This window comes from Colletotrichum aenigma (assembly GCF_013390185.1).
Source record: "Colletotrichum aenigma strain Cg56 chromosome Unknown KSG_Cg56_contig09, whole genome shotgun sequence".
NCBI classification, from domain to species: domain Eukaryota; kingdom Fungi; phylum Ascomycota; class Sordariomycetes; order Glomerellales; family Glomerellaceae; genus Colletotrichum; species Colletotrichum aenigma.
The window spans coordinates 3,669,981-3,691,973 of record NW_023500915.1 but is presented as its reverse complement, the minus strand read 5'-3'; the positions used below and the strand labels follow the sequence as shown (position 1 = coordinate 3,691,973).

The window sequence follows — 21,993 nt, the reverse complement described above, 5'->3', positions numbered from 1 at the left end:
AAACCCAGGACAAGCCCGTCATTATTGTCACCAGCATATTTCTCCGTATTGCTATGTATCATTGTGATATAACCTGGATCACCCCCGAACCTCCGGAATTCCAGCATAAACCTGAACACGGACATCAACAACAAAACAAGCACCGGCATCATCAACAGGAATCACGAGAACTGCAGAAGCAGCAGCGCGGCCCCGCAGACACGAGCCCGCACAGCCATACCGGTAATACTACGTCCCAGCAGAAGCAACAGCAACAACACCACGATCACCTCAGCTTCGTGCACCTCCTCCAGTCCCCATTCGCCAGGGACTTCTTTCTGGCATCGCATCAGCATCGTCGTCACCACGGCGCCGGCAACGAGCACCAGCACCACCACACAGGCGCAGACGCTAGTAGCCAGCTGAGGTCGATTTCGCCTCCGCGGGCCCTCGCACCTTATCATCGAACTTTGTTATCGCCTTCGCCAACCGCATCGTCGGTATCACAATCTTGTCGTCGGCTGCACTAACAGCGCCACGCCAACACGACCCTGCGCACCACCAGTTTGGGAAGTAGACCCGTATCAGGGCGCTCAACTTGGCCAAAGATTCCCCCAAAAACACCTACACGAAAGAACTCAGGAGATAGCGCCATCATATCCGTGGGCCACCTTACATACACGGTACACCAGCAACACCACCACCACCAGCAAAAAGGGCAGAGCAAGCAAGGCCTAGCCCCAACGTGGACCAACTGGACCTCTCATCGGAGCGCGTGGGCTGCATGTTACTAGGAATTAGTTGCATGCTCCATTGCTGTGCCCTTCTTGTACCGGTTGGATAGCGCAACATCGAACCGGTTTATTGCACCACCGGCAGCGAACCGCATCCACAGCCGACCCCTCTGCCAACTCCGACCTGCCATTCGAGTGGGCAAAACCACTGCGGGCAGCGCCTACACGCATTGAAAGACGACAGCGCGCTTGTCAGTTGTCTTCGTATTACCATCCACCTCCCATCCGGGCTAGACCGGGTCTATTAATTGGACCAGGGGTCGTCGAGAGTGCTCCCTCCACACACCATCTCCCAGACATCCATATCCCCGTCCGTCCCGTCTTACGCTATCGGCCGCCAATATTAGGTAGTTGGCATCCCCTCATCGTCACCATCACCACCACCGGCCACCACCGTTCAGTGTGATTTCAGACCGTATCTACCACATTCTGGTACCGACTTGTCTGAGTCTGGGTCTCCGTCCCCAAATTGCATACCTACACAAAAGTCTCACACCTCCCCTCCCGTCCATCCCCTCTGCCGTCACGGACAACGGAAACGCACGCTACACACGAGAGTTAGCCAAAGTTTTAGTCTCTTTGGGCTTTGACTCCTGCGACGGCAGACCTGAACCGCTCCATCAAAAGCATCACTTGGTCCCAAAAAAAGCTTCCAGACCACCTCCCGGCTGTCGGCCGGCGCGTTCACCATTCCCTTTTCCGCACCCTGCTTGCGCATACCTTCTCCTAACTACCGGGCGCCTTACCCAGTTCTGTCGGTTTTGCAACAACGGCTTCGCCGTTTGTTGGTATTTATTAGCAGTGGGACACCACTACCGCACCTGAGTCTTGGCCCGTCGACACCATACGGCGTTACGCACCGCAGCAAGCACACACAGAAACCCACGTTGAAGTCCAGCCCCGAGGGCCCCAAAACATCCCGGTCCCTTTGCATTGTGTGGTGTGTTAAACGCCCTGTGGCTTTTTCTGCTGGTTCTATTTAGCGCCACTTCGAACGGGGGTGATTTCCACGAGGGACGTCCAAGCTTTGATTATTGGTACAGCACCGCGATAATCAACGTGCTGGCTGGCTGGTTCCTGTGCCTGGCCTGTCTCTCATTCTCATCTCGCCCAGTTTCTGACAAGTCTCTGGTTCCCTTCCATCGCGCATTACCTTATCTCGTCAACTCTCCGCTTATTCCCTTCCGGGCGACATCCCACCGTCACCTAACTATTAATAAAAACAAGAACCGGAAAACCTGCCACGCCCGACAGGACCACCTACCATTTGCCGGGGGGGGGGCTTTCAATTGAGGAACCACGGAACCCAGTTGAGGAGCTTCTTACACACTGGACCTGGCTTACACTTTTAATACCGGTACCGACCGACCAACCGGCCCTTATCCAGCTGCATCGGACGTGCACACCGCAAACTGCAAAAGAGGCACGACGCACACCTTAGCTACATATTACTTGATCGCCTCTTCTTTCCCGGACCGGGACAAGAGCTCTCACCTCCTCACCTCCTCACCTCCTCAATCTCTGACCAAACATCTGCTCGCCAGCGGGCACGCCCTGATCAGTCGCTGCATCCCTTCTCCTCTTTTTCACATTTATTACCGACATCTGAGGGGAACCTCTGCTGCGCGACCCCCGCCAAACCCACGCAAAAAGTCGGACCAGTTGGACAAGGCCCAACGCCCGCGCCCCAGTCCGCATCTCCTTCTCTTGCACGCCAACGGGGGTTCATTTGAAAGGAGACAAAGGACGACGGCTCCACCTGTGATCGACGCCATCGACAGGGCGGGAGAGCTAGCGAACGTACTCGGTATTAGTACTCGACGCACGCTGCCATTCTGCTCCTCCTCGAACCATCGGACCAAGCCAGACCACGAGTCAATTGCCCTCCGTCTTCTTCCCCCCCTCTCGCACTCCCATCCCAGCCATTCACCGTCGAGGCCCTTTCCTGCGCTCTTATCAGCCGCTTGACGCCTCTTTTACCGTTGTTGGAGAACAAACAAACAAAACAAACTTCACCACCACCACCGCCGACGACAACTCGCATATATATCCAGCTACCTGAGAACCATTGCGGTGACCGATCTGCCACCCTGCCGAACAGCATCACATTGACGACATCGTCTCGCTACCCCCTCGTCATTACACGACCACATCTCGCCAGTGCACGCTGCACACGCTTGCTGACGACACTCCGAACTCTGTCTTCGTCTACCTACCTAAACAACCATCAACCCACAGCTCAACCATTTCAATTACCTTTTATTTCTCTCCCACATTGGTTTCCGATGGGCTCGTCAATAGCCCAAAGACATCTCACCTGCACATTACAACTATCACATCCATTAACAACACCATCAAAAATGGCCGCTCAAAGCACCCTCCCCCTCTCACAGGAGCAAACCTCCAACTTCGCTCTGCAACAATATCTCCTCCTGCACTCCCAACATGAGGAGCTCCGCCAACACCTCGACCAGATCAGGCCCATCACCACCACCTGCAGCACCTCTCTCGCCTCTTCACCCTCCGTGTCCCCCACCCGCAGCACCTGCTCACCCTTCGGACAGTACCCCACCGGCGGTCGCAGACACCACAGCCGCAGCCGGCGCTCGTCCCTGTCCTTCCCCAAGGCGCGCCGCAGCAGCTCCCTCGCTCCGATCGCGGACGAGACGACGATCTGGGCCGTCGCGGAGGAGGAGCAGCGTCTGTTCGACGTCAACGAGGGCATGAAGCGGGCCCTGATGGAGCTGCTCAACTGCGAGCAGGTGCGGAGCGACAGCTCGTTCCGCATGTGGGTTCAGTGCCGTCTCATGGACACGGAAAAGGAGCTGCGCTCTGAACGACGACGTAAGAGCTCTCCGTGAGCTCTTTTCGTTACTCTCTGATCGACACATGTCCACCACCAACTATTACAGCTAATTTGCCGGTCTTGGGATTTTTCTTCTTTTCGGCAATTTGGGACCTGGGACAGAACAAGGTACGATCTACCTTTGGGAAATGGCGTTGAAAGGCGGCGGGAATTTCTACAGACCTGCCGAGAAAGGCATGGCAGTGGCATGGCATGGCATGCACCACGGGACAACAAAAGTTGGATGCATACGGGCGAATAGCATTTGCTTCGTCATTTTTTCAAGCATTCGCCCGAGGGAAATCTTTTTTTTTCAAATGTTCACACAATGGCGAGGACTTGATCAGCACAGCTTGACATCCTTCCTTTTTCTTTTCTTCTGCGTATCTTTATTTGGCGGTTGTAGGATACCAAACAGACATAGAGCTTGTAATGACCGACACGACACCAAATTTACATACCAACCACCTATTACTCCCTTACCTCACACGTCTTTGCTTCTATGATGTCCAAAGTCCGAAAACATTGCTTCTTTGTGTGATAAACATGTGGATGTGGTTCGAGCATGACGGGAGATCTTCGCGATGCATGCGGGCATAGTTCGGAGCTTGCTGCTTACCTGCTGCAGCCTGCAACTCTCCAAAGTCTGTGTGTGTACCGTTGCCACCCCCAGTTTCTCAGAAATCAATCACAGACAGCCATGTTTTCTGCCCAGGACCAAAAAAAGCAAATCAAAGGTCCAAAATTTGGCGAAATGCGATCTGCCAGACTAGGACTCTTCGGCCGGGTCCAATCGGTCAAGCTCCAAGCTCCGAAATTCAAATAAATGGAGCCCCCTTTTTTTTTATTTTTTTAAATGTTTTCTTGGTGTGTGATTCGATTCGCCGATCATGCAACTTTGATGTACAGTGTGCACAAGCCGTGTGCATTGCATAAGCGGCACTATGTGACGAGACACTGTCTCGCAGCTCGACCTTTCGTGGGCCCGTTGCCTCGTGGATTTGGCTGTCGTTGTTTGCCTCGCTTCCCACCTTGACTGCAAACAATCGACGACACACGATACCACGCACGCACGACCCTACGCCCGAAACGCCACTTGCGCTCTGCTTACGTAGCTGCGATCAGATCGGCGAAAGCTTCGAAGCTTGGAATCTCGTGTTTTTCGACAAAGCGGAACTTTTGATCTGGTTGGGGTCTCTGTTGATCAGATCGCGGCGCAAAGGGAAAAAAAGTTTCGGGAAGCTCCGTCCACCACGACGACTTCGACAACGACGACAACAACAAGGCAACCGGCAACGGCTGTCATCGCGGCGATAGCACCGATAAGGAAGCGGACAAAAGTGACGAGAGACACGATTGCGACGTCAGCCTAGTCCTCCGAAGCAGCGCACCAAACGCGACCGCCGCCATGTCGGTCCTCTTGGAGACGAGCTCCGGCGACATTGTCATTGACCTGCTGGTCGACTACGCGCCGAAGCTGTGCGAAAAGTAAGTTGACACCATCGCTGTTGACCTCGTGTGCCACTACCAAGCTCTTGCTCAGCTAAACACAAAGCGCGACAGTTTCCTGAAGCTCTGCAAAGTCAAGTACTACAACTTCTCGCCGATCCACTCGGTCCAGAAGAACTTCTCCTTCCAGACCGGCGACCCCCTCGGCCCGCTGTCAAAGGAGTCCGATGGCGGCACCTCGATATGGGGCCTGCTGTCGGGCGACAGCAAGAAGAAGATGTTCCCCGCCTTCTTCCACCCGAAGCTCAAGCACCTCGAGCGCGGCACCGTGAGCATGGCCACCGCGCCCCTCGACTCGGACCCGGACACGCGCGTCGCTGCGTCGCAGTTCATCGTCACGCTGGGCGACGAGACGGACTACCTGGACGGCAAGGCTGCCGTCTTTGGCAAGGTCGTCGAGGGGTTCGACGTGCTGGAGAAGATCAACGAGGCCATCGTGGACGACAAGGGACACCCGCTCATCGACATCCGCATCAAGCACACCATTATTCTCGACGACCCCTACCCCGACCCACCGGAGCTGCGGGAGCCCAGCGGCTCGCCGCCCCCGACCAAGGCACAGCTCGAGACTGTGCGCATCGCGGACGAGGCTGCCCTGCACGAGGACGACGACATGGACGAGGAGGCCGTTGAAAAACGGCGGAGGGAGAGGGAGGCACGGGCTCAGGCGCTCACTCTGGAAATGATGGGTGATTTGCCGTTTGCCGAGGTCGCCCCTCCCGAGAACGTCCTGTTCGTTTGCAAGCTGAACCCGGTCACCACGGATGCCGATCTGGAGCTCATCTTTGGTCGGTTTGGCAAGATCCTCAGCTGCGAGGTCATCCGCGATGCCAAGACGGGCGACAGTCTCCAGTACGCCTTCATTGAGTATGCTGACAAGGCTTCCTGCGAAGCTGCGTACTTCAAGATGCAGGACGTGCTGATTGACGACCGCCGCATCCACGTGGACTTCTCACAGAGTGTGAGCAAGCTGAGCCAGGTCTGGAGGGACGACACCAACAGCAAGCGCAAGAAGAACGCCTCCAGGGGCGGATGGGGAGGAGTCGACGAGCTCGAGAAGCGCAGGCAATACCGCGACGTGTACGAGAGGGACGGCGACAACTACGATCTTGTGTATGGAGATGAGGAAATGAAGGGCCGCGCCGAGCGTGACAGCAACCGCCGGCCTGAGCCCAAGGGACAGCAAGAGCAGGGCAGAGATCACGCCAGGTCGGACAGGGAACGCAGGAGAAGTCGGAGCCCCGGACGACCCAGAGACAGGGACAGGGACAGGAGGGGAGATAGAGATCGATACCGATCCGACGATCGGAACGCCGGACGACGGTACGATGACCACGACCGGCGACGCGACGATCGGGACTCGGGTCGCAGAGACCACAGAGACCGCAGAGATTATGATGACCGGAATCGAGGCAGGGATCGAGGCGGAGACAGACGAAGATAGCAGTACTGCGGACATGGTTCTGGCATCCTTCCCTTCTTTTTCGTCCACGACAACAACAAAATCACACCAGCAGAGCCGAGCAGAATACCCAGTCGCCGTTGTCCAGCTCACAGCCAGCACGGCCGACCACCAGATGTAGACACCCCTCCAAAAAGAGTACTTGAATTGACGCCGCCGTTGCCACTGCCGCCCGCGTAAGGCTCGTGTTTCATGAAAAAATCTCGTTGACCTGTCGAGATGCGGCCACGGCAACCTGCACGCAAGCATCTCGTTACATCTCTTGTTGGCCAGGAGTCCGGATGTGTGGGGGATGGGGGTTTTGGAGTTGGGGATAGAGAGGAAATCATCACCATCAAGACTGTGGGGCGTTTTTCTCTCACGTCACACATGGCGAATGACCTGCTCGAAGCAGGACAGGCAATGTCTCAGTATTTCGCCGTTGCAAACTAACAAACATATCTCCCCGGGGGGCGCCCATTTCGACTTGCAGGAGCTGCAAGTAAGCGGCTCGGAAGTCAACCGCGGAAGTGGGGATCGGTGCACATCAGAGTGGCCCGCGGAGGGAAGCTACATTAGCCCGCCTGCCGTTTGGTGGTAGGTGGTAGCTGTCATCTGTCAGTTGTCATATCTTCAAGGTGCTTCTTGTGTTCCCCTTGGCGGCATCTAGACGGACGATGGGCCACGGACGGCCCATCTCTGGAACTCGCATGCAGGGCCGGACATGCGTGTAACAACGGCATCGACCTGTCAGAAGAGTCTCCGAATGCCTCATAGTTCAGCTGGCCACATGGAGGGGGGCATTTCGGGAGTTCCTACGACCAGATTTGTTCGGGAGAGGATGGTTGATATCTTAAGCTCGAGGGCCTTCGTCACTTACACCCGACAACGACTGATCCTTTTATCGTGGAGGGAATCTATCTTTAATGCCGACTGCAACCCCGTGGCAAAGACGGCAAGTGGCCAACATGGCGGTCTCTTGAGTAGGTCTCGCGGCCTTCCCTTCCCCACCAAGGCAGCCCGTAACATCCAGTTGCTAATGTTGCACAGGATGATGGAAGTGACAGCATGTCGAGTCTCTCTGCAGAACACCTGCAATTCTTCCCAGGCCGGCCGGCAGGCAGGCATCGACGAGCCTGTGTAACGGGAGCTTCCCTCAGCAAGAGACATGAGGCAAAGCTCGTCAGCTGTGTTACTTTCCGGTCTTCACTTGTCGGGCGATGATAAGCTCCAGCCAGGCGGAGAAGGCCGATCGATTTCCTTTCCAGTCTGGCGGTCTGGCGGACGAAACCACAAAGCGATGTGTTCGTTGGCAGCATTGGCAGCATATCAAGGCCAAGCATATGGGCACACATGCAAAGGCCTGGATCCTGGACCGTACCTTATGCTCCATATCGCCCAACGGATAGTGGAGGCAGCCGGATCGGCTCGTACTCTGCGCCTCTTTGGTGCCTGGCCTGGTGGCTTTTTTCTTTGCTTCCTCCCGCGCTGAACCGGCCTTATTTCCATCTGCCCCGGGCATCGCCGCTCTCGTTATGGGTTGTCAGATGACATTGTGTTCCTGGGAGCAGGCCCAATCGCTTACGGGACTTGTGCGCCGTTGCAACGGATACCTGCATGAGGAGACCGGGGCCGGCTCTGGCTGCGATTGATACCCCATGCAGCACCCCGAGGATGGCTGGCAAAATTTTCCGTTGACAGAGCCGGCCGTCGAAGCCATGTGGGTTACTGCCAGTTGCCTTCCCGTCATGAAAGCCAGGCACGACGCAAGGAAATATCCGGGCATGGGGGTTCAAGCAGAGGGGGAAAGGGAGGGGCAACCGCGGCGAGCAAGGCGAAATGGATCTGCATTTGCAACAGCCTGATCGTCGTCAGGACGTCCTCACCTTGCTGGGCCACCATTATGCATGATATCAGTCCTGACGCTGTACCACACTGCCAGCAGACTCCTCAGTCGACTTTCGATACGAACTGCCCTCCAAGAGCCACATTTCTCAGTGAGTGCGTCTTGCTTCGGTGTGTCTTGGGACTGCGGCGCAGACCCTTATGAGGACCGGGTTTATCAATAAGACCTACTGGTTCAAAACATAATGATGGAAGCGAGGCGAGGACGCTGTCTCATCTGCCGCGCGCACTGCTGGGGCAATCTAGCAATAAACTCGCGCGGAGCCACGAGTCTCGATCGAGAGAGGGCCTACAACCTCGCCCTCGTCCTTGCACTCCGTTGGACGACGACGGACCATCTCGGGCACCTGTGCTGCGACGGCTCCGGTCTGGCCTTGTCGCTCGCCAGCTCGATGATATGGCGGATAAGCTTCTACACGGACCGCACGTAGCACCCCTGAGCAACGCGCGCTGTCATTACGGACGTTAGGGTTTCCCCTGAGGATGAACATGGTCCGTCGGCTTCGAGCATGGACATGCCATCCCAAGTCTCCTCCTGGTTCTTCAGCCTGAGAGAAGGAAGTGAATCCTTCGCGACGCCACTGTGGAAAGGCTCAATTCACTTAAAGCTCCTGCAGGACCATTTGTCTACCCCTGATTCAAATGCATGAGATATCGGACGAGGTAGCATTGCATCCTCCTCCCTCCCTCCGCCATCACCGTGGCTGCCGTTCTTCCACGCCGAGATACTGACCGCCCTGGGGGTGGGGTCCCTCCTTCGCGGACGCAGCAGCAGCAGGCGGCAGATGCATACACACACACACTGTGGAAAAGAAGCCTTGCAAAAGCTGTCAACGGATGTACGTGGACCTAGCCGCGCCTCAACGGCAACGCAGAAGCGGGAGCCACCCACACACACCTTTTCTTCTACGTGCCTCAGCCGCCCGCCCGCTGCCCGTTTGCTGCTATTCTTGGTCCCTGCCGTTGCTCAACCCCCGCGCTCGCGCGTGTCGTGTGTGCATCGAGCTGCTCCCGCCCCAGGGTTCTCGTTTCGTTGCTTTGTTCGTTCGTCCCAAGGCTGCGCGCTACAACAGTCCGGAAGTCCAACGTCCGTGGAGGCCCAACGGTTGCGCCAAGTTGGATCGTCAGAGTGCAGGGCCTGAATTTGGAGTTGACCACAACCACAGCCTGCTTCGAGAATGACGGTGCGACGGAGATGGACCTGTTTGGCAGCTTTCCCCTGGGGCCAAGTGGCCGTGTCCGCGGCCTCTGATGAGGTGAGGGTTAAGCGGCCCTCACGGCGGCCACATTCATGCAGTCCAATCGCCTAACTCAAACATCAGGTCCATACCAGCCTGGCCATTCTAAATGCTACTGGACTTTGGTATGTGCCCATGGCCATGCCATGAGCTTGTCCGGCTGTAAGATTTCCTCACAAATTTCTGCCAGCTGTTGCAAGTTTGTCTGAAGGTATTTCTCGCGGAAGCTGCCGGCTGGCAGAGCTATTGAAGAGGTGCATTTCCCGGATTAGTCGATGCCAATGCAGATGATGACCGTTCCAGCATGGTACTTTCTCGACGTCAACTTTTTTTTTGCTGCCAAAATTTGACCGGGCATCTTTTCATCATACATATGTACGTGCGTTGGCGCTGAATGTTTGGCGAACGGCGCGAACGAACGGAGCATGGAAAAAGCAAAAATATCTGCACATCATCCAACCCACCCAAGCATCAGCAAATGTATTTTTTACTTTCTTCAGCAATTGGTAAGCGGTGTCACTTCAACGCTGGGTGGCAGGGGCAAAGCAAGCAAGCCAAGCTAACACCTCTTGATGCTCTATGCTTTCAGTCTTGTCTTGCTTTTTCTTTAGACACAGAGAGAGTGTTCGGTTTGACTTCGCACTCCTCTCGGCTCTTCCTGTCCACAATGCAAGCAAAAGCGAATCTGCCGCTGTTGCTTTCGCAGGGTGACACAGGGACCACCACACATCGACACCCACCACAAGCGTATTCCATTGACGATGGCTTGCGTCACGTAACCTTCAGCTCTTGCAGCAGCAGAAGCAACAGCAGCGGCTCCTATCTCTGTCCGCTGCGCAGCGGCAGCAGAAGCACCTGGGCTGGCGTGCATCACATCACATCCAGAGTGTCACTTCACTTCGCCTTGCTGCCCGCCCCTCTCCGCACAGATACATGGCCGCGTTGATGGGGGACGCCGGCCTGCCCTCAGTGACGCATCGTGAGAGGGTTGGACAATCAGAGGTTTGCCCAGGTGGGACCGAGACCGCCGTTTTGCCCGAACGACGTTGGGGAGAGACGCGCAAAGTGTTGTTGTTTCTTGTTTGCCCGTCGAAACACACCTTCTCTGGTGTCATTTGGGAAGGGCGCTTTTCCCATTTCAGGTGTTGCTATTTCTCAAAGCAGACATTTACCTGTGTCCCGTCAATTCTGTGATCCTCCTCTGCTGACGATTGTTGAGCCAGTGACATCAAGTGGTTGGGAGAGGAAGGGGGCAGTAGTTGCAGAAGTAACCAGCAGCAGCCAGGCTGGCTTCATGATACATGTACGCTCTTCTCCTCATTGTGGAAGCCCCCTCTCGAGCCAATACATCTACAGCTCGCCGTCGGACGACTTGCACCGAGCGTTCGATATCGCCGTTCGGTTTGTTACCACAACCAAACTCGGCAGTTCTTCAGCGAGCCGTGGACGTGTGGGAGACAATCAAACCATGGGCCTCTCTTTCCCACCTGATCTCCCCTCACCAGCCCGTTGTCTCGCCCTATGCGGCAAGCCCATTGGATTTGCCCTGAAGATGGTGGCGATAAACGACGAGGTCTTTGCCTGTCTGGTCTGTCTCTCCTCCCAAGGGCTCACGAATATCGAGTAGCGTCTCATTGGATGCTGTCCCAAGTCCAAGTACGGCTGAGAAATAACAAGTCTCAAAAAGGTCTTAGACCACTTTCGTCTTGCGCCCAAGTACACATAGCCGCAACGCAAGATTCCTGGGTTCCAGGTTGGCCCAGAACCCCCAGACCCTTCAATCCAAGATACGGTACAGATCGCCCGCTGCTGGCCCTATAGCTGCAGATCTACCCCTGATCCCTGCTCGCCTCTCCTCTCCCAGTCCTGCCCTGCCCGCCCCGGACCTCCCCTCCTCTCCCCTCTCCACCTTTCCTTCACTCCATGTCTTTCCCGTTTGCTCTTGTCTCTTTCTACAGGGCCCCCAGGCAGGGGTCACCGTACGTAAGTCGACGCTGAGAGGTCTGCAATGACGAGGGGGTTAGCGAGAAGCTCACCTTGGCCCTGCGTTCTCCTCATGGACCGACATGCTTGTTTGGCGTCCGTTAACAGCCGCGGCCTTGGGGGGCGTGTGCGTGGTGGTATTCCCTTCCCCCTTGATGCCTTGCTCAAATCTGCACCTTGCCGGGCTGTGTACCACCTTATCAACGTTTCGCTGTAAGAAGCACGCACAAGAAGGAAAAAAAAATCTATTCTACACTACGTCCGTCCGGCTCGTTGTTGTGTGCGCAGCGCAGCGCAGCGTCTACATGGGGCAACACCACCCCCAAATGCCGTACCCAGGCTTGCACCTTGAACCCGTCCAATGACACCTGTCGTGGATTGTTGCTCCTGGTACCCATATGGGGGCGCGCCAGAGGGGGGATACGGGAGACGGGGGGTCACCCAACGACTGTCGAACGAACGAGGTAGAGGGGTGATGGGGGGCAGGGGGGCGAGGGTAAAGTACCGCAGTGACTTGTCGCAATTTCGCAAGGGTCTCTGTCTTGTCATATTCTCTCTCAGCGGAGAGAGAGTATCGAGATAGGGCCATAGATTTGATGTGATGAAGGAGGGTGCGGAGAGAAGATGCAAACACCAGCCAACACTCGCTCACTCACCCCCATCAGTACCAAAAACAATACTCAAAGAAGACCGCGCGGGAGAGTCCGTGACCACCCTGGGTGCGGCGGCGGGGATAGGTATAACATCGAACGCGGCTGCAGCTGCTTCTTGATTTCTCCTCCCTGAGTTCCCTCTCTTCCCTTTCTACTTTCCTTGATCTTAATCCCTCCCAAACATATCTACCTTTTTCTTTTTGCTTTACACTTCCTCCGTGTGAAACATAAGATCAGCAAAAGTTCTTCACCACCTACTGAAGAACCAGAAAAGGCTGATACCGAACCACCGCCTTCTCTCTTTCTTTAAAACATCTACGTCTGACAAGGAGGCGTGTTGAAGAAACCTCAACATCACCCACCCCCAGAAACTTGTTTCTTCTTCCTTGCCCTCCCCCTTCCCCTCAGGTTCAGCCTCGACGCAGCAGTGGGAAGCGTGTGTGTATGTGTGTGTGAACAACATCGAACACCCCCATCTTACTGAAACGAGACGCTTTCACAACATTTCGAGGAGGGGTTGTCGTTCATTCGTCTACTTTTCCTCCGTCATCATCGACGACATACATCCAACACACAGTCCAGCCTTCGACAAGCGGGAATAAGGCAAAAGGCGAACAGCAACACCGCCTCCAAATCCCTCTCGCTTCCTGTAACAGGCCACCTCCTGTCCCTCCTCATCCAACCACGCCCCTCGATTCTGCCACAAACGCTTGCTTCCATAGAGCAGGCCTTGCCGAATCTCACCCCTTGCCGAATCTCACCTGCCCCCTCAAAGACACCATGGTCAGCCCGAGTTGCTACTCCGACGGAAGACGATATAGCCGCCTGGAGCCACCTTACGTCTACTCTGACCGCCAGCAACGATACTCGAGCACCTCCGAAGCGCGAACATCGACCATGACTGAACGAGAGCCCGAGACCGACACCCCGCCCCGCAAGCGCATTGCCGTTGCTGTAAGTCTTGGTTCGATTCCTTTGAGCTCTGGGATAGGGGTTTTTCACTTGTCTTTTGCTTCTTGATGTACTCGACCAAAGTTTCCTCTCCCCTTTCGTTCTCAAAAAGCAAGCATCCCGAGGTTGGGTTTCTTAGCAGCTGGGAAACACAGAAAGAAGGGAGCTTGCATATTTCATCGCACCGGATGGGGAAAAAGAAAGATCTGACAGATCTACAGTGCGGCCGGTGCCGGAAGCGCAAGATTCGCTGCAGCGGAGACGCCGGCAACGGAATGCCCTGCCAGAATTGCAAGGCCGCGGGTATCGACGCCTGCCACTTCCTCCGTGTAAGTCCACTCTTCACTCGATCACCAAACCCATCCATCACAACTAACTCTCCCTTCAAGGTCGCCTCTCAAGAAGCCCCCTGGGTCCAACCTTCAGACCCGAGCTTCTCCTACGAGCTCAAGGCCGCACGAGCGTACCAGGCCGTCGGAGGCCACGCCCTCGCCGCCTCCCCGACGCACTACGCCTCCGAGATGCACGACGGCCTCCCCCGCGCTCCGCAGCACGGCGGCTACCCCCCGAGCACCGCTGGCTACTCCTCCTACGGCACCACCGGCAAGTACTACTCCTCCATGCCCGCGAGCTGGACGAGCCCGGCCGCGTACCCCGCCGACGATGGCACCGGCGTCGACTACAGTGCCATGACATACCCGTCCTACCCGTACCACAGCCAGGACGCCTCCTACCTCTACCGCATGACCGCCGCCAAAGCGCCCTCAAACGCGGACCTCTACGTCAACACGGACGGCACGGGCTACGGCTACAGTTCCTCCGGCGCGGCCCTCGTCCACCGCCCCGCGGCAGCAGGAGGCGTCTCCCCAGCCGACGCGCCCAACTTCTCCCTCTCCAACGTGGCCGCCTCCCTCCCTCACACCTCCAGTGGCGGCGATCGTCTGCTCCCGAACCCCTCGCGTCTGCCCACCGCCAACGTTCTCGCCTACCGCACCGACGGCTCCGCGGCCTCCTCCTCCTACGCGACCTCGACAAAGTCCAACGGCAGCGGCTCCTCCAACAACCTCTCCCCGACCAGCGCCGTCTCAGAGGTCACCACGAGCTACGACGCCTCCCCGGTCTCCGCCTACCCGCCCGCGCCGCACACCCTCCCGTCCATGACACACCTCCACCACCACCACCAGCAGCAACAGCACCGTCTCTCCAACGCCACCGCCGCCGACATGGCCGGCTACCCGTCCTCCACAAGCAGCGCCGACTCCATCTTCACCCCGTCCGAGACGTCCCTGCGCACCCACGGCTCCGCCTCCGAGCTGAGCTACAAGTACTCCGACGCCTCCTCCACAGGCTCCTCCGGCCGCCGCGGCAGCGGCGAGACGTCCGCGTCCTCGGGCTCCGGCGGCGGCGGCGGCGGCTCGCTCGCCAACGGGCAGACGTACACCGTCCCGACGCCCGGCTCCGCGATGTACGCCGCCCCCATGGGCCACTCGCGCCACCACGTCAGCGCCTATGCGCTCCTCTCGGACGACGTCGACCAGCAGCAGCACCCGCACTACGGACACCGTGAGCACCACCACCAGCATCAGCAGCAGCAGCCCTCGGGACGCCGGTCCGCCGGCAGCCTGTCTGCTTCCTGAGAGTCCACCCGCTTCGGCCGGAGCCTGTCTGGGACTCGAGATGGCGTATTTTTGCGCAAATCAGTAAGGCAGGGGAGGGCCCTCCCCCGCCTATGCGCCGCCAACCCGTATATTCTTGCATTGCTCTGTTTATTGAATCCAACTTTTCTGCATTTCTTTTTGTTTGGTCTTTTTTGTGCTTTCACCCACACCGACGCCCACCGGCCAGAGCCCACCACCGTCACCGGCATCAGCGGCTGGTGCATTGCGTCTCCGATAATGGAACCGGTCAAAGCCTATCCGACCCTCCAGTCGAGAATACGGGTTTTCTGTGGCGTTGTTTTGAAAGATGCACCTTTTTTCTTCCCTCCATCGACCAACCCATGTCTACCGAAACGTTACGATTGTCAGCCATGCATGCAGCTTCCTTCTGCATCCTCGGACTTTAGCAACACTCACAACTCGGTTGGTTCCAATGCTGTTGGAGAGAAGAAGTGGCGGCGCCTCGCTGCACGCCTCGCATCCTGCACCAATTCATCTACAAGAAACGTAACGTTCCGGATGACGACAACGACATACACACCATGTCCTTTGTGGCGTACCTGCCTCTCGTACATTGTCGAGTGGGCACCCTCAAGCCAAGAGCGTCGCGAGGGGGGGGGCTACTTACTTCCAACCCAACGCTCCGGGGCCGGGATGGACATGCAAGGGGCCCTGGGGGCCGGCGGCCGTTGCGTTTGAGACAAGGGGTTGGCGCCGACGAACTGCAACGCCGTCCAACACACAGCATGCAAGCCGGGCTTACTGCTCTCATGCGGCTACCCGACCCGGCGCGCCCGCGGTCCTTGACAAAAGGAGCCCCCGCCCAGTACCGTCCCGTTCCCGCCCTCCATCCCGCGCCTGTTCTGGCCCCAGGCAAGGGACGGCCAACAATGTGCGCCGCGGGGCGGTGTTGTTGGAGTTTCCCCCCTCTTTTCGTGTTTCCCCAAAGGAATCCTGAACACCCTCTTTTTTTACCTGGCTGTTCTGCTTGAAGCCCTGGATCACGATGCGAAAGGAGGAGTTCACTGTCTGGACATTTCAATCCAACTTAACCGTCACTCCTTTTCGCATATTATCTCTATCTTTGGAACCTTGGCAGTGGGCGTATCTTTGGGGGCCGCCAATCCTGTCGTTCTTGGCTCACCATCTTTTCACCAACTGCGTCTATTCTTACCGCGATTGGGAAGCCCGACATCTGCAAGAGGCAAGGAACCACCGTACTGAGTTTCATTCATCACCGGACCGGATGCGATCTGGGAAAAAGTTGCTGCTGCACTTCTTACTTTAATGTCTTGGATTTCTGCTCTCTGCTGTTCTGATTGGCTTACACCTCGCTTGTTTTTACCACGTCTGCGTCTGCGTCTGCGTCTGCGTCTGCCTTCACCACGTCGGTTGCGTTTCTGCTCAGAGTCTGCATCTCTGCCTTGGAACGGGGTTGCTTTTTTCTTTTCTTCCTTTTTGGGACAATATGTAATACCTTGCTCGTCGTATTCGGGAATGGGGAGATCACGAGGGAAAGCACCATCTGTTTTACCCCAATGAGCTAACAACAAATTGGAGGGAAGGGGCTACGGAATCACGGGGATCGGTGATACAGAAAAGAAAAATTGGCATGACTTATGTGGGTATTATCAATCACGGCACAACCCTGGGAAAGGGCGAGGATATGGCAGGGCGATAGGCGGGGCACGGGAGCGAAGGGATTTGGGTATTATGATGATTCCCGGGGCATCTTTCTTTTTGGGAATTCCTCTTCTCGTTTTGGGGTCTTTTCTCATTCTACTGCGGCGTTTTTGGTCTTGACAAATTGTCTTTTTGTTCCCTCCCCCCACACCGCGAAAAGGGGGTAGGGGTAAGCATCTCTTATCAAACCATACACACAGAGAACAACAGCACAGCGGTGTCTGCTTGTTTCTCGCGGGCAGAAAAGAATCATCTCGCCCTGTTCGCATCTTTTTTTCATACCCTCCCCTCTTCATGTATCCTGAGGCCATGGGCCTTGTCGGAACCTTAATATGGCTCTCAGGGGGTTTTCTGGTGGGCTGTCTGGTGTCAACAGAGAGAGGGAAACAAAACACAGGTTCCCTGCTTGGAAGAGAGCAGGAGGATGAAAGCATCAGATAGACTTGCCCGGACCGGGCGTTGCCTTGCATAGAGGGCAGGAAATGAACTAATGACAATCATCTCTCGGACTGTGCCTTTTTGTGGTTTTTGTTGCTCGCCTAAAATGATACTGGGTATGATGTTACTTCTCCGTCGTCCATGTATGCGTTGATCGCATGTGTTTAATTTCTACAGCTTTTCCTCCGCCCTCTCGTCAATCTCGCAAAACGCCTTGAACGTTATGAATTCGTCGTCGGCATCACCTTCAGACTGCAGCACCACTTCCGCTGTTGACCCTACAAAGAACACATTGCCCTCGCTGATTTTCTCTACCTTGGGTCCAACGGCGATGGTCCCCTTGCCTGAAGTGCAGATGATGATGCTGGGTCCCTCGAGGGGGTCGAAGGTAGCCTTGGAGCCGTCACCCTTGAGCAGCGAGCGGACAACGCTGAACTCGTCGATGGGTGGGTCGTAGAGGATGACGGCGGAGCCGGAGCTGTAGGCGGTCCGGTTGAGGGTGGCGTAGGGGTACTCGGAGGGCGACATCTTTTGCTCGTCAATGGGCGCGTAGTTGTAGGTCAGCATGTCTACGAGGGTGGGCACGTCCTTGAACTTTGGAGTGAAGCCGGCGCGGACGACGTTGTCGGAGGCGGCCATACACTCGATGATGTCGCCGGAGAGGTAGGCGTGGATGTCGTCGGCGACGAGGAACATGGCCTCTCCTGGCTCCATCTTGACGTAGTTGAGGAAGAAAAGAACAAAGAGACCAATGTCCGCGCCGAACTCGCCATGGCTACGAGTGATGAGTTCCGATAGGGTCTCGCCGTCACTCGCGCCTGCGCCGCCGCCGGCGAAGCTGCTGCCTTCTGACTTGGCGAGCGACACCAGGCTCTCGGTCTGCTTCTGAATTTCCTCGGTGGTGGCAGAGAGGAGGGAGGCGAAGACATGCTGGAGGGCGGTCTTGTTCTTCTGCTTGGTCTCGGCGGACTCGGTTTCCTCCTCGCCCTTGACGGTGTTGATGAACTCGTCGGCCTTGTCCTCCTTCACGAGGGCCTTGAGTGGAGGAACGGTGTTGAGGAAGTGGGAGATCTCGGCGAGTGGACGGAAGCCGCAGAGACCCTCAAAAGGGGTGATGGCTATGGCCATCTCGGGCTTGTGGTTGTCATCGGGGTAGTTCTTGGGGTCGCGGGCGTGTAGTTGCTCGGCGAGTTTCTTGTTGGGGTGGGCCTGGATGGAAAGCGCTTTGTTGATGGAGAGGACCTTAAAGAGGAAGGGCAGCTTGGAGCCGTATTTGGATGACACAGGGGCGGAAAGCAGCTGTTGGTTTTCTTGAACCAGGTCGAGGAGGGTGCGCCCGGATTGGAGGTCTTTTGAGGGGTTTGAGGGGTGAGTGCCCATCCAAAGCTGGAGGCGTCAACATAGTGGCGGGGGAAAGTTGAGGAATTCGTTGTCTTACCTCTGCGTATGGCTTGTCCGACTGGACAGTGAAGCCTTCAGCTGGTGTCGTGGCCGCAAAACGCGCAGCTGCTGAGTCCTCTCCCTTCTTGCCCCATTCATAGGAGTTGACCCCGCATTGGAGCTTGAACAAGGGGACTTGCAAGACCATTATGAAAACAGAGCTACGACAAGCTCGAAAACGAACAGAAAGGGGCAAAGCTCAGAGGGCAGAGGAGAAGACGCGACGGCGATGTGGTGGTAATAAGGTTGCGAGTCCCTTTGCTCACCCCACCATGGATTTGACGTCAGGGAGAGCCTGGAGGGGACCCCGCAACGATCTGAGCAACGCGTGGACATTTGACAGGCCAGGCCCCTCCCTCTGGCGCTCCCTTTCCCCAAGGGATGATCAGCATGAGGGGAGCACGGGCCCCGGGGCAGTGATCGGGCCGCACACTGCTCAGTGACCTTCTGAGGCGTGATTGGACCATTATGACAAGCAGCAGGAGCTGTCGGGCCCACTTCGGCAATTCGCGGCCACACAAGCTGTCGCGTCGGGCGACCAATGAAGCTCAAGCTGAGCGCATTGCCCGATACCGCCCGGCAATTCTGCCATCGACATCACCTCCGTCCACCACCTTTGCGCGCGTCTATGCCATGGTCTCCAAACACCTGGCTGGGCCAAAAGCTTAATTCCTCGCCATCTTATAAGGCTCAAAAATGGGCTGACGTTTTTGTGTGCATTTATTTTTCTTGTATAGCATCTTGTTGCACTGAGATACCCTACCTGCTGCTATCTGTGAAGGAAGGCTCCCGCCAACCCGTGGACCTGCCTGTTTGACGCGACCCGACTTGCGCCGCCGGAGCTGCCCCTCCCTCCTGCCTTACCTGAGCTAAAGCAGCTCCTTCCTTGTAAGTTGCGACGGGTTGTCTTGCTTCTGTCAGGCTTTGTAGATGTAGTCCACCTCCATCCGTCCGGCTTCATCTCTCCATGGATACTCATTTGACATTGAGCCACACCCTTTTATCACCTTCTGCACCCATAGATCTACTGTCGGCGTTGTATTCCGAGACTAACGTCAAGATGCCGAGAAAGATTAAAGGAAAGGCACCGCAAAAGCCGCTTTCAAGCGCACGCCAGTCGAGCCTGAGCACTAGGAAAACGGAGCCCCCAACCGCCGACGCCGAACCATCCCAAGTCGAGGCGAAAATAACCCAGGCGGAGGTGAAGCCAACACGGGCCAAGGCAAAAACGACCAAGGACAAGACGAAAGTATCTACGGGCGAGGCCTTTCCTCAGAAACCCGGTTAGAAGAAGGGTATCGCGAAGGATAAGCGACCTGGCCCGGCCTCTTCTCTCCAGGCCAAGATGTCGCAAAGAAACCGTAGTGGCCGTGGCTCGAACCGCAACAATGGCAGCGGCCACGGCGAAGAAATTCAGCTTTGGAATGACGCCAAGGACAAGTTTCAAGAGATTGTCACCGGTGTCAACCAGGAGAACGACAACCTAGCTGAGCTGATCAAGCTGGATAAGAAGGCGGCCAGTGCGAGCAAGGACGGCGGAAACCCCTCGGGCAACGATCTTAACAAGATGGAGCAGTTCTGTCGGTCCGGAGTTAAGCTCTCGGAAAACAACTCAAACAACATCAAGACCCTGGTCGAGCAGCTTAAGATTCTGAAGGCTGTGCAGCAGGCCAAGGAGCTTGCGGAGGCACCTGCAACGACTACGTCGTCATCTCGGACAGGCAGCTCAACACGGAACAGAGATGCTGCGGCCGCGGCGCTCTACGACTTTGACGGTGCTGGAGACTCGCCAGTACCCAGCCCCATTGGTGGCAGCTCACGCAAGTTTGGTGATCGGGGTAGCAACCGCGACAGTATGCCACCTAAGGCAGATAGTGTCGAGCCACAAGGTTCGACCGGCAGCAATACGGCGGGCTCGTCCTCGGGGGCCCTCGGATCAAATGCCGCGGCGGCTAGAAGCAAAATCTCGTTCTCGAAAGGAGACAAGGTAGCTTTCAAGCGCAAGAAGGACGAGCCTCAACAGGGTGAGGCGCCGTACGACTGGATATTGGGCGAGGTGGTTGGCATCATCGGCGAGGGCAAGAGCAGACGATACAAGTGCTTGGACGTGGAGCCGGAGGACAACGTCAAGCCGAAGGAGTACAAGACATTTGCGTCGGGCATGATACCGATCCCGCCAGAGAACCAGACGCACAACCTCGCCAAGCTAGAGGCAGGCAAAATGGTCCTTGGCTTGTATCCGCAGACGACAGCATTTTACGCGGCGGATGTCGTCGGTACAGAGGCCGACGGAAAGACGGTCAACCTCAAGTTTCATGGCGAAAACGATTCATCGACTACGCATCAGGTGGAGAGGCGCTACGTGCTTGAGTACCGGCCATGAAAGCCAATTGAAGATATGAAGAGTCGCGGGTGCCAAATTAGCGGCGGATATTGAACGAAGTTGGGAAACAAGAGTTACAAGACATTATGGATTTAGTTTAGCGAAAGCCGTATGCAGGCGCTGGGTCTTGTTGAGAGGGGCGCATTGGGATTACCGAGATCAAACGAGATCAAATGGACCGGGGCGCTGTCTATGCGACTGATGGCTCACTAAACGAACAAACACTGGAGAGTCATGACGTAGCGGGTCCGAACGGAGTTTAAAGACCAGTTCTCAAGACAGGGTTGGCATAAAATAGGTAGCTGACAATGTCTATCCACAAGATATGATAAAGCGAGTCTACAGAACTCCCAGAGAGCCCTCAGTTCCGCCGCAGCATTAACACAGTCCAAGTAGTCTGCTACTATGGCCTCAGATAGTCCGACACCTCACCTCCTTGAGCGTAAGCGTTTGCAACATTGACGCGGTGCGCCTTTTCTCCTTGAAGAAAGAACTCTCGAATCTCCTCGGGGCTCATTTCCGGCCTGAGATTCTTTAAATTGTCCTGGATACGTCTCATTCCCTCTCTCGCCCTCGCGCGGATGGCGTCAATATCAATCCCCACCAAGGCACCATCTCGTTTTAGAATCCGTCCGTCTACCATGACAAGATCAACATCTGCCGGGCTCGAGTGCAGAACAGCCGTGCCTAGCGGGAAAGCCGAGCCACTCAGTGCTCGTTTGCTCGTGATGACGACGATGTCGGCCCGTTTCCCCGGGGTGAGAGTGCCAATCTGGTCGCCGAGACCAACGGCCTCGGCGCCGTTCCTCGTTCCCCATATCAGAGCGTCCCGGACGCCGAAGTCCATCTTCATGGAAACGCGGTGTTCGAGGTGAGCCGCATGATGATCCAGACTGCGCTGTAGCTGCAGCTGAAGCCGCATCTGCGAGAGCAGATCTGGCGCCGCGGCGCTTGACGTGTCGATGCTGAGAGACGGCTTCAGACCGTGAGCCAGGGCCATCCTCAGCGGGGGAAACCCCATTCCCATCTGGATGTCGGTCTCGGTAGCAAGGGCGATTTTGCCTCCCGTCTTCGCGACGAGGCTCATCTCGTG

At 56.4% G+C, this 21,993-nt stretch overlaps 7 protein-coding genes across 7 annotated transcripts; 5 read left to right on the top strand and 2 right to left on the bottom strand.

The window, feature by feature from the left end:
* Positions 1–3,133: 3,133 nt before the first annotated feature.
* CGCA056_v013668 (uncharacterized protein) lies at positions 3,134–3,634 on the top strand (the record flags this gene model as incomplete). Its single annotated transcript, XM_037328911.1, has 1 exon — positions 3,134–3,634. One exon carries the CDS (start codon positions 3,134–3,136, stop codon positions 3,632–3,634), a length of 501 nt encoding a protein of 166 aa, XP_037172622.1.
* A 1,392-nt stretch (positions 3,635–5,026) lies between these two features.
* Positions 5,027–6,571, top strand: CYP6 (Peptidyl-prolyl cis-trans isomerase-like 4; the record flags this gene model as incomplete). The annotated part of the gene is made up of 2 exons (XM_037328910.1): positions 5,027–5,106; positions 5,182–6,571. The coding sequence occupies 2 exons, from the start codon at positions 5,027–5,029 to the stop codon at positions 6,569–6,571; spliced, it is 1,470 nt and encodes a 489-aa protein (XP_037172613.1).
* A 6,556-nt stretch (positions 6,572–13,127) lies between these two features.
* CGCA056_v013666 (putative transcriptional regulatory protein) lies at positions 13,128–14,935 on the top strand (the record flags this gene model as incomplete). The annotated part of the gene is made up of 3 exons (XM_037328909.1): positions 13,128–13,301; positions 13,520–13,627; positions 13,688–14,935. The coding sequence occupies 3 exons, from the start codon at positions 13,128–13,130 to the stop codon at positions 14,933–14,935; spliced, it is 1,530 nt and encodes a 509-aa protein (XP_037172614.1).
* A 2,313-nt stretch (positions 14,936–17,248) lies between these two features.
* On the bottom strand, positions 17,249–18,665 carry CGCA056_v013665 (Mannose-6-phosphate isomerase; the record flags this gene model as incomplete). Its single annotated transcript, XM_037328908.1, has 2 exons — positions 17,249–18,463; positions 18,516–18,665. The coding sequence occupies 2 exons, from the start codon at positions 18,663–18,665 to the stop codon at positions 17,249–17,251; spliced, it is 1,365 nt and encodes a 454-aa protein (XP_037172615.1).
* A 124-nt stretch (positions 18,666–18,789) lies between these two features.
* Positions 18,790–19,500, top strand: CGCA056_v013664 (uncharacterized protein; the record flags this gene model as incomplete). Its single annotated transcript, XM_037328907.1, has 2 exons — positions 18,790–18,912; positions 19,303–19,500. 2 exons carry the CDS (start codon positions 18,790–18,792, stop codon positions 19,498–19,500), a joined length of 321 nt encoding a protein of 106 aa, XP_037172616.1.
* A 362-nt stretch (positions 19,501–19,862) lies between these two features.
* Positions 19,863–20,900, top strand: sgf29 (SAGA-associated factor 29; the record flags this gene model as incomplete). Its single annotated transcript, XM_037328906.1, has 1 exon — positions 19,863–20,900. The coding sequence occupies one exon, from the start codon at positions 19,863–19,865 to the stop codon at positions 20,898–20,900; it is 1,038 nt and encodes a 345-aa protein (XP_037172617.1).
* Positions 20,901–21,303: 403 nt separating this feature from the next.
* On the bottom strand, positions 21,304–21,987 carry mtaD-0 (5-methylthioadenosine/S-adenosylhomocysteine deaminase; the record flags this gene model as incomplete). The annotated part of the gene is made up of 1 exon (XM_037328905.1): positions 21,304–21,987. One exon carries the CDS (start codon positions 21,985–21,987, stop codon positions 21,304–21,306), a length of 684 nt encoding a protein of 227 aa, XP_037172618.1.
* Positions 21,988–21,993: the final 6 nt, after the last annotated feature.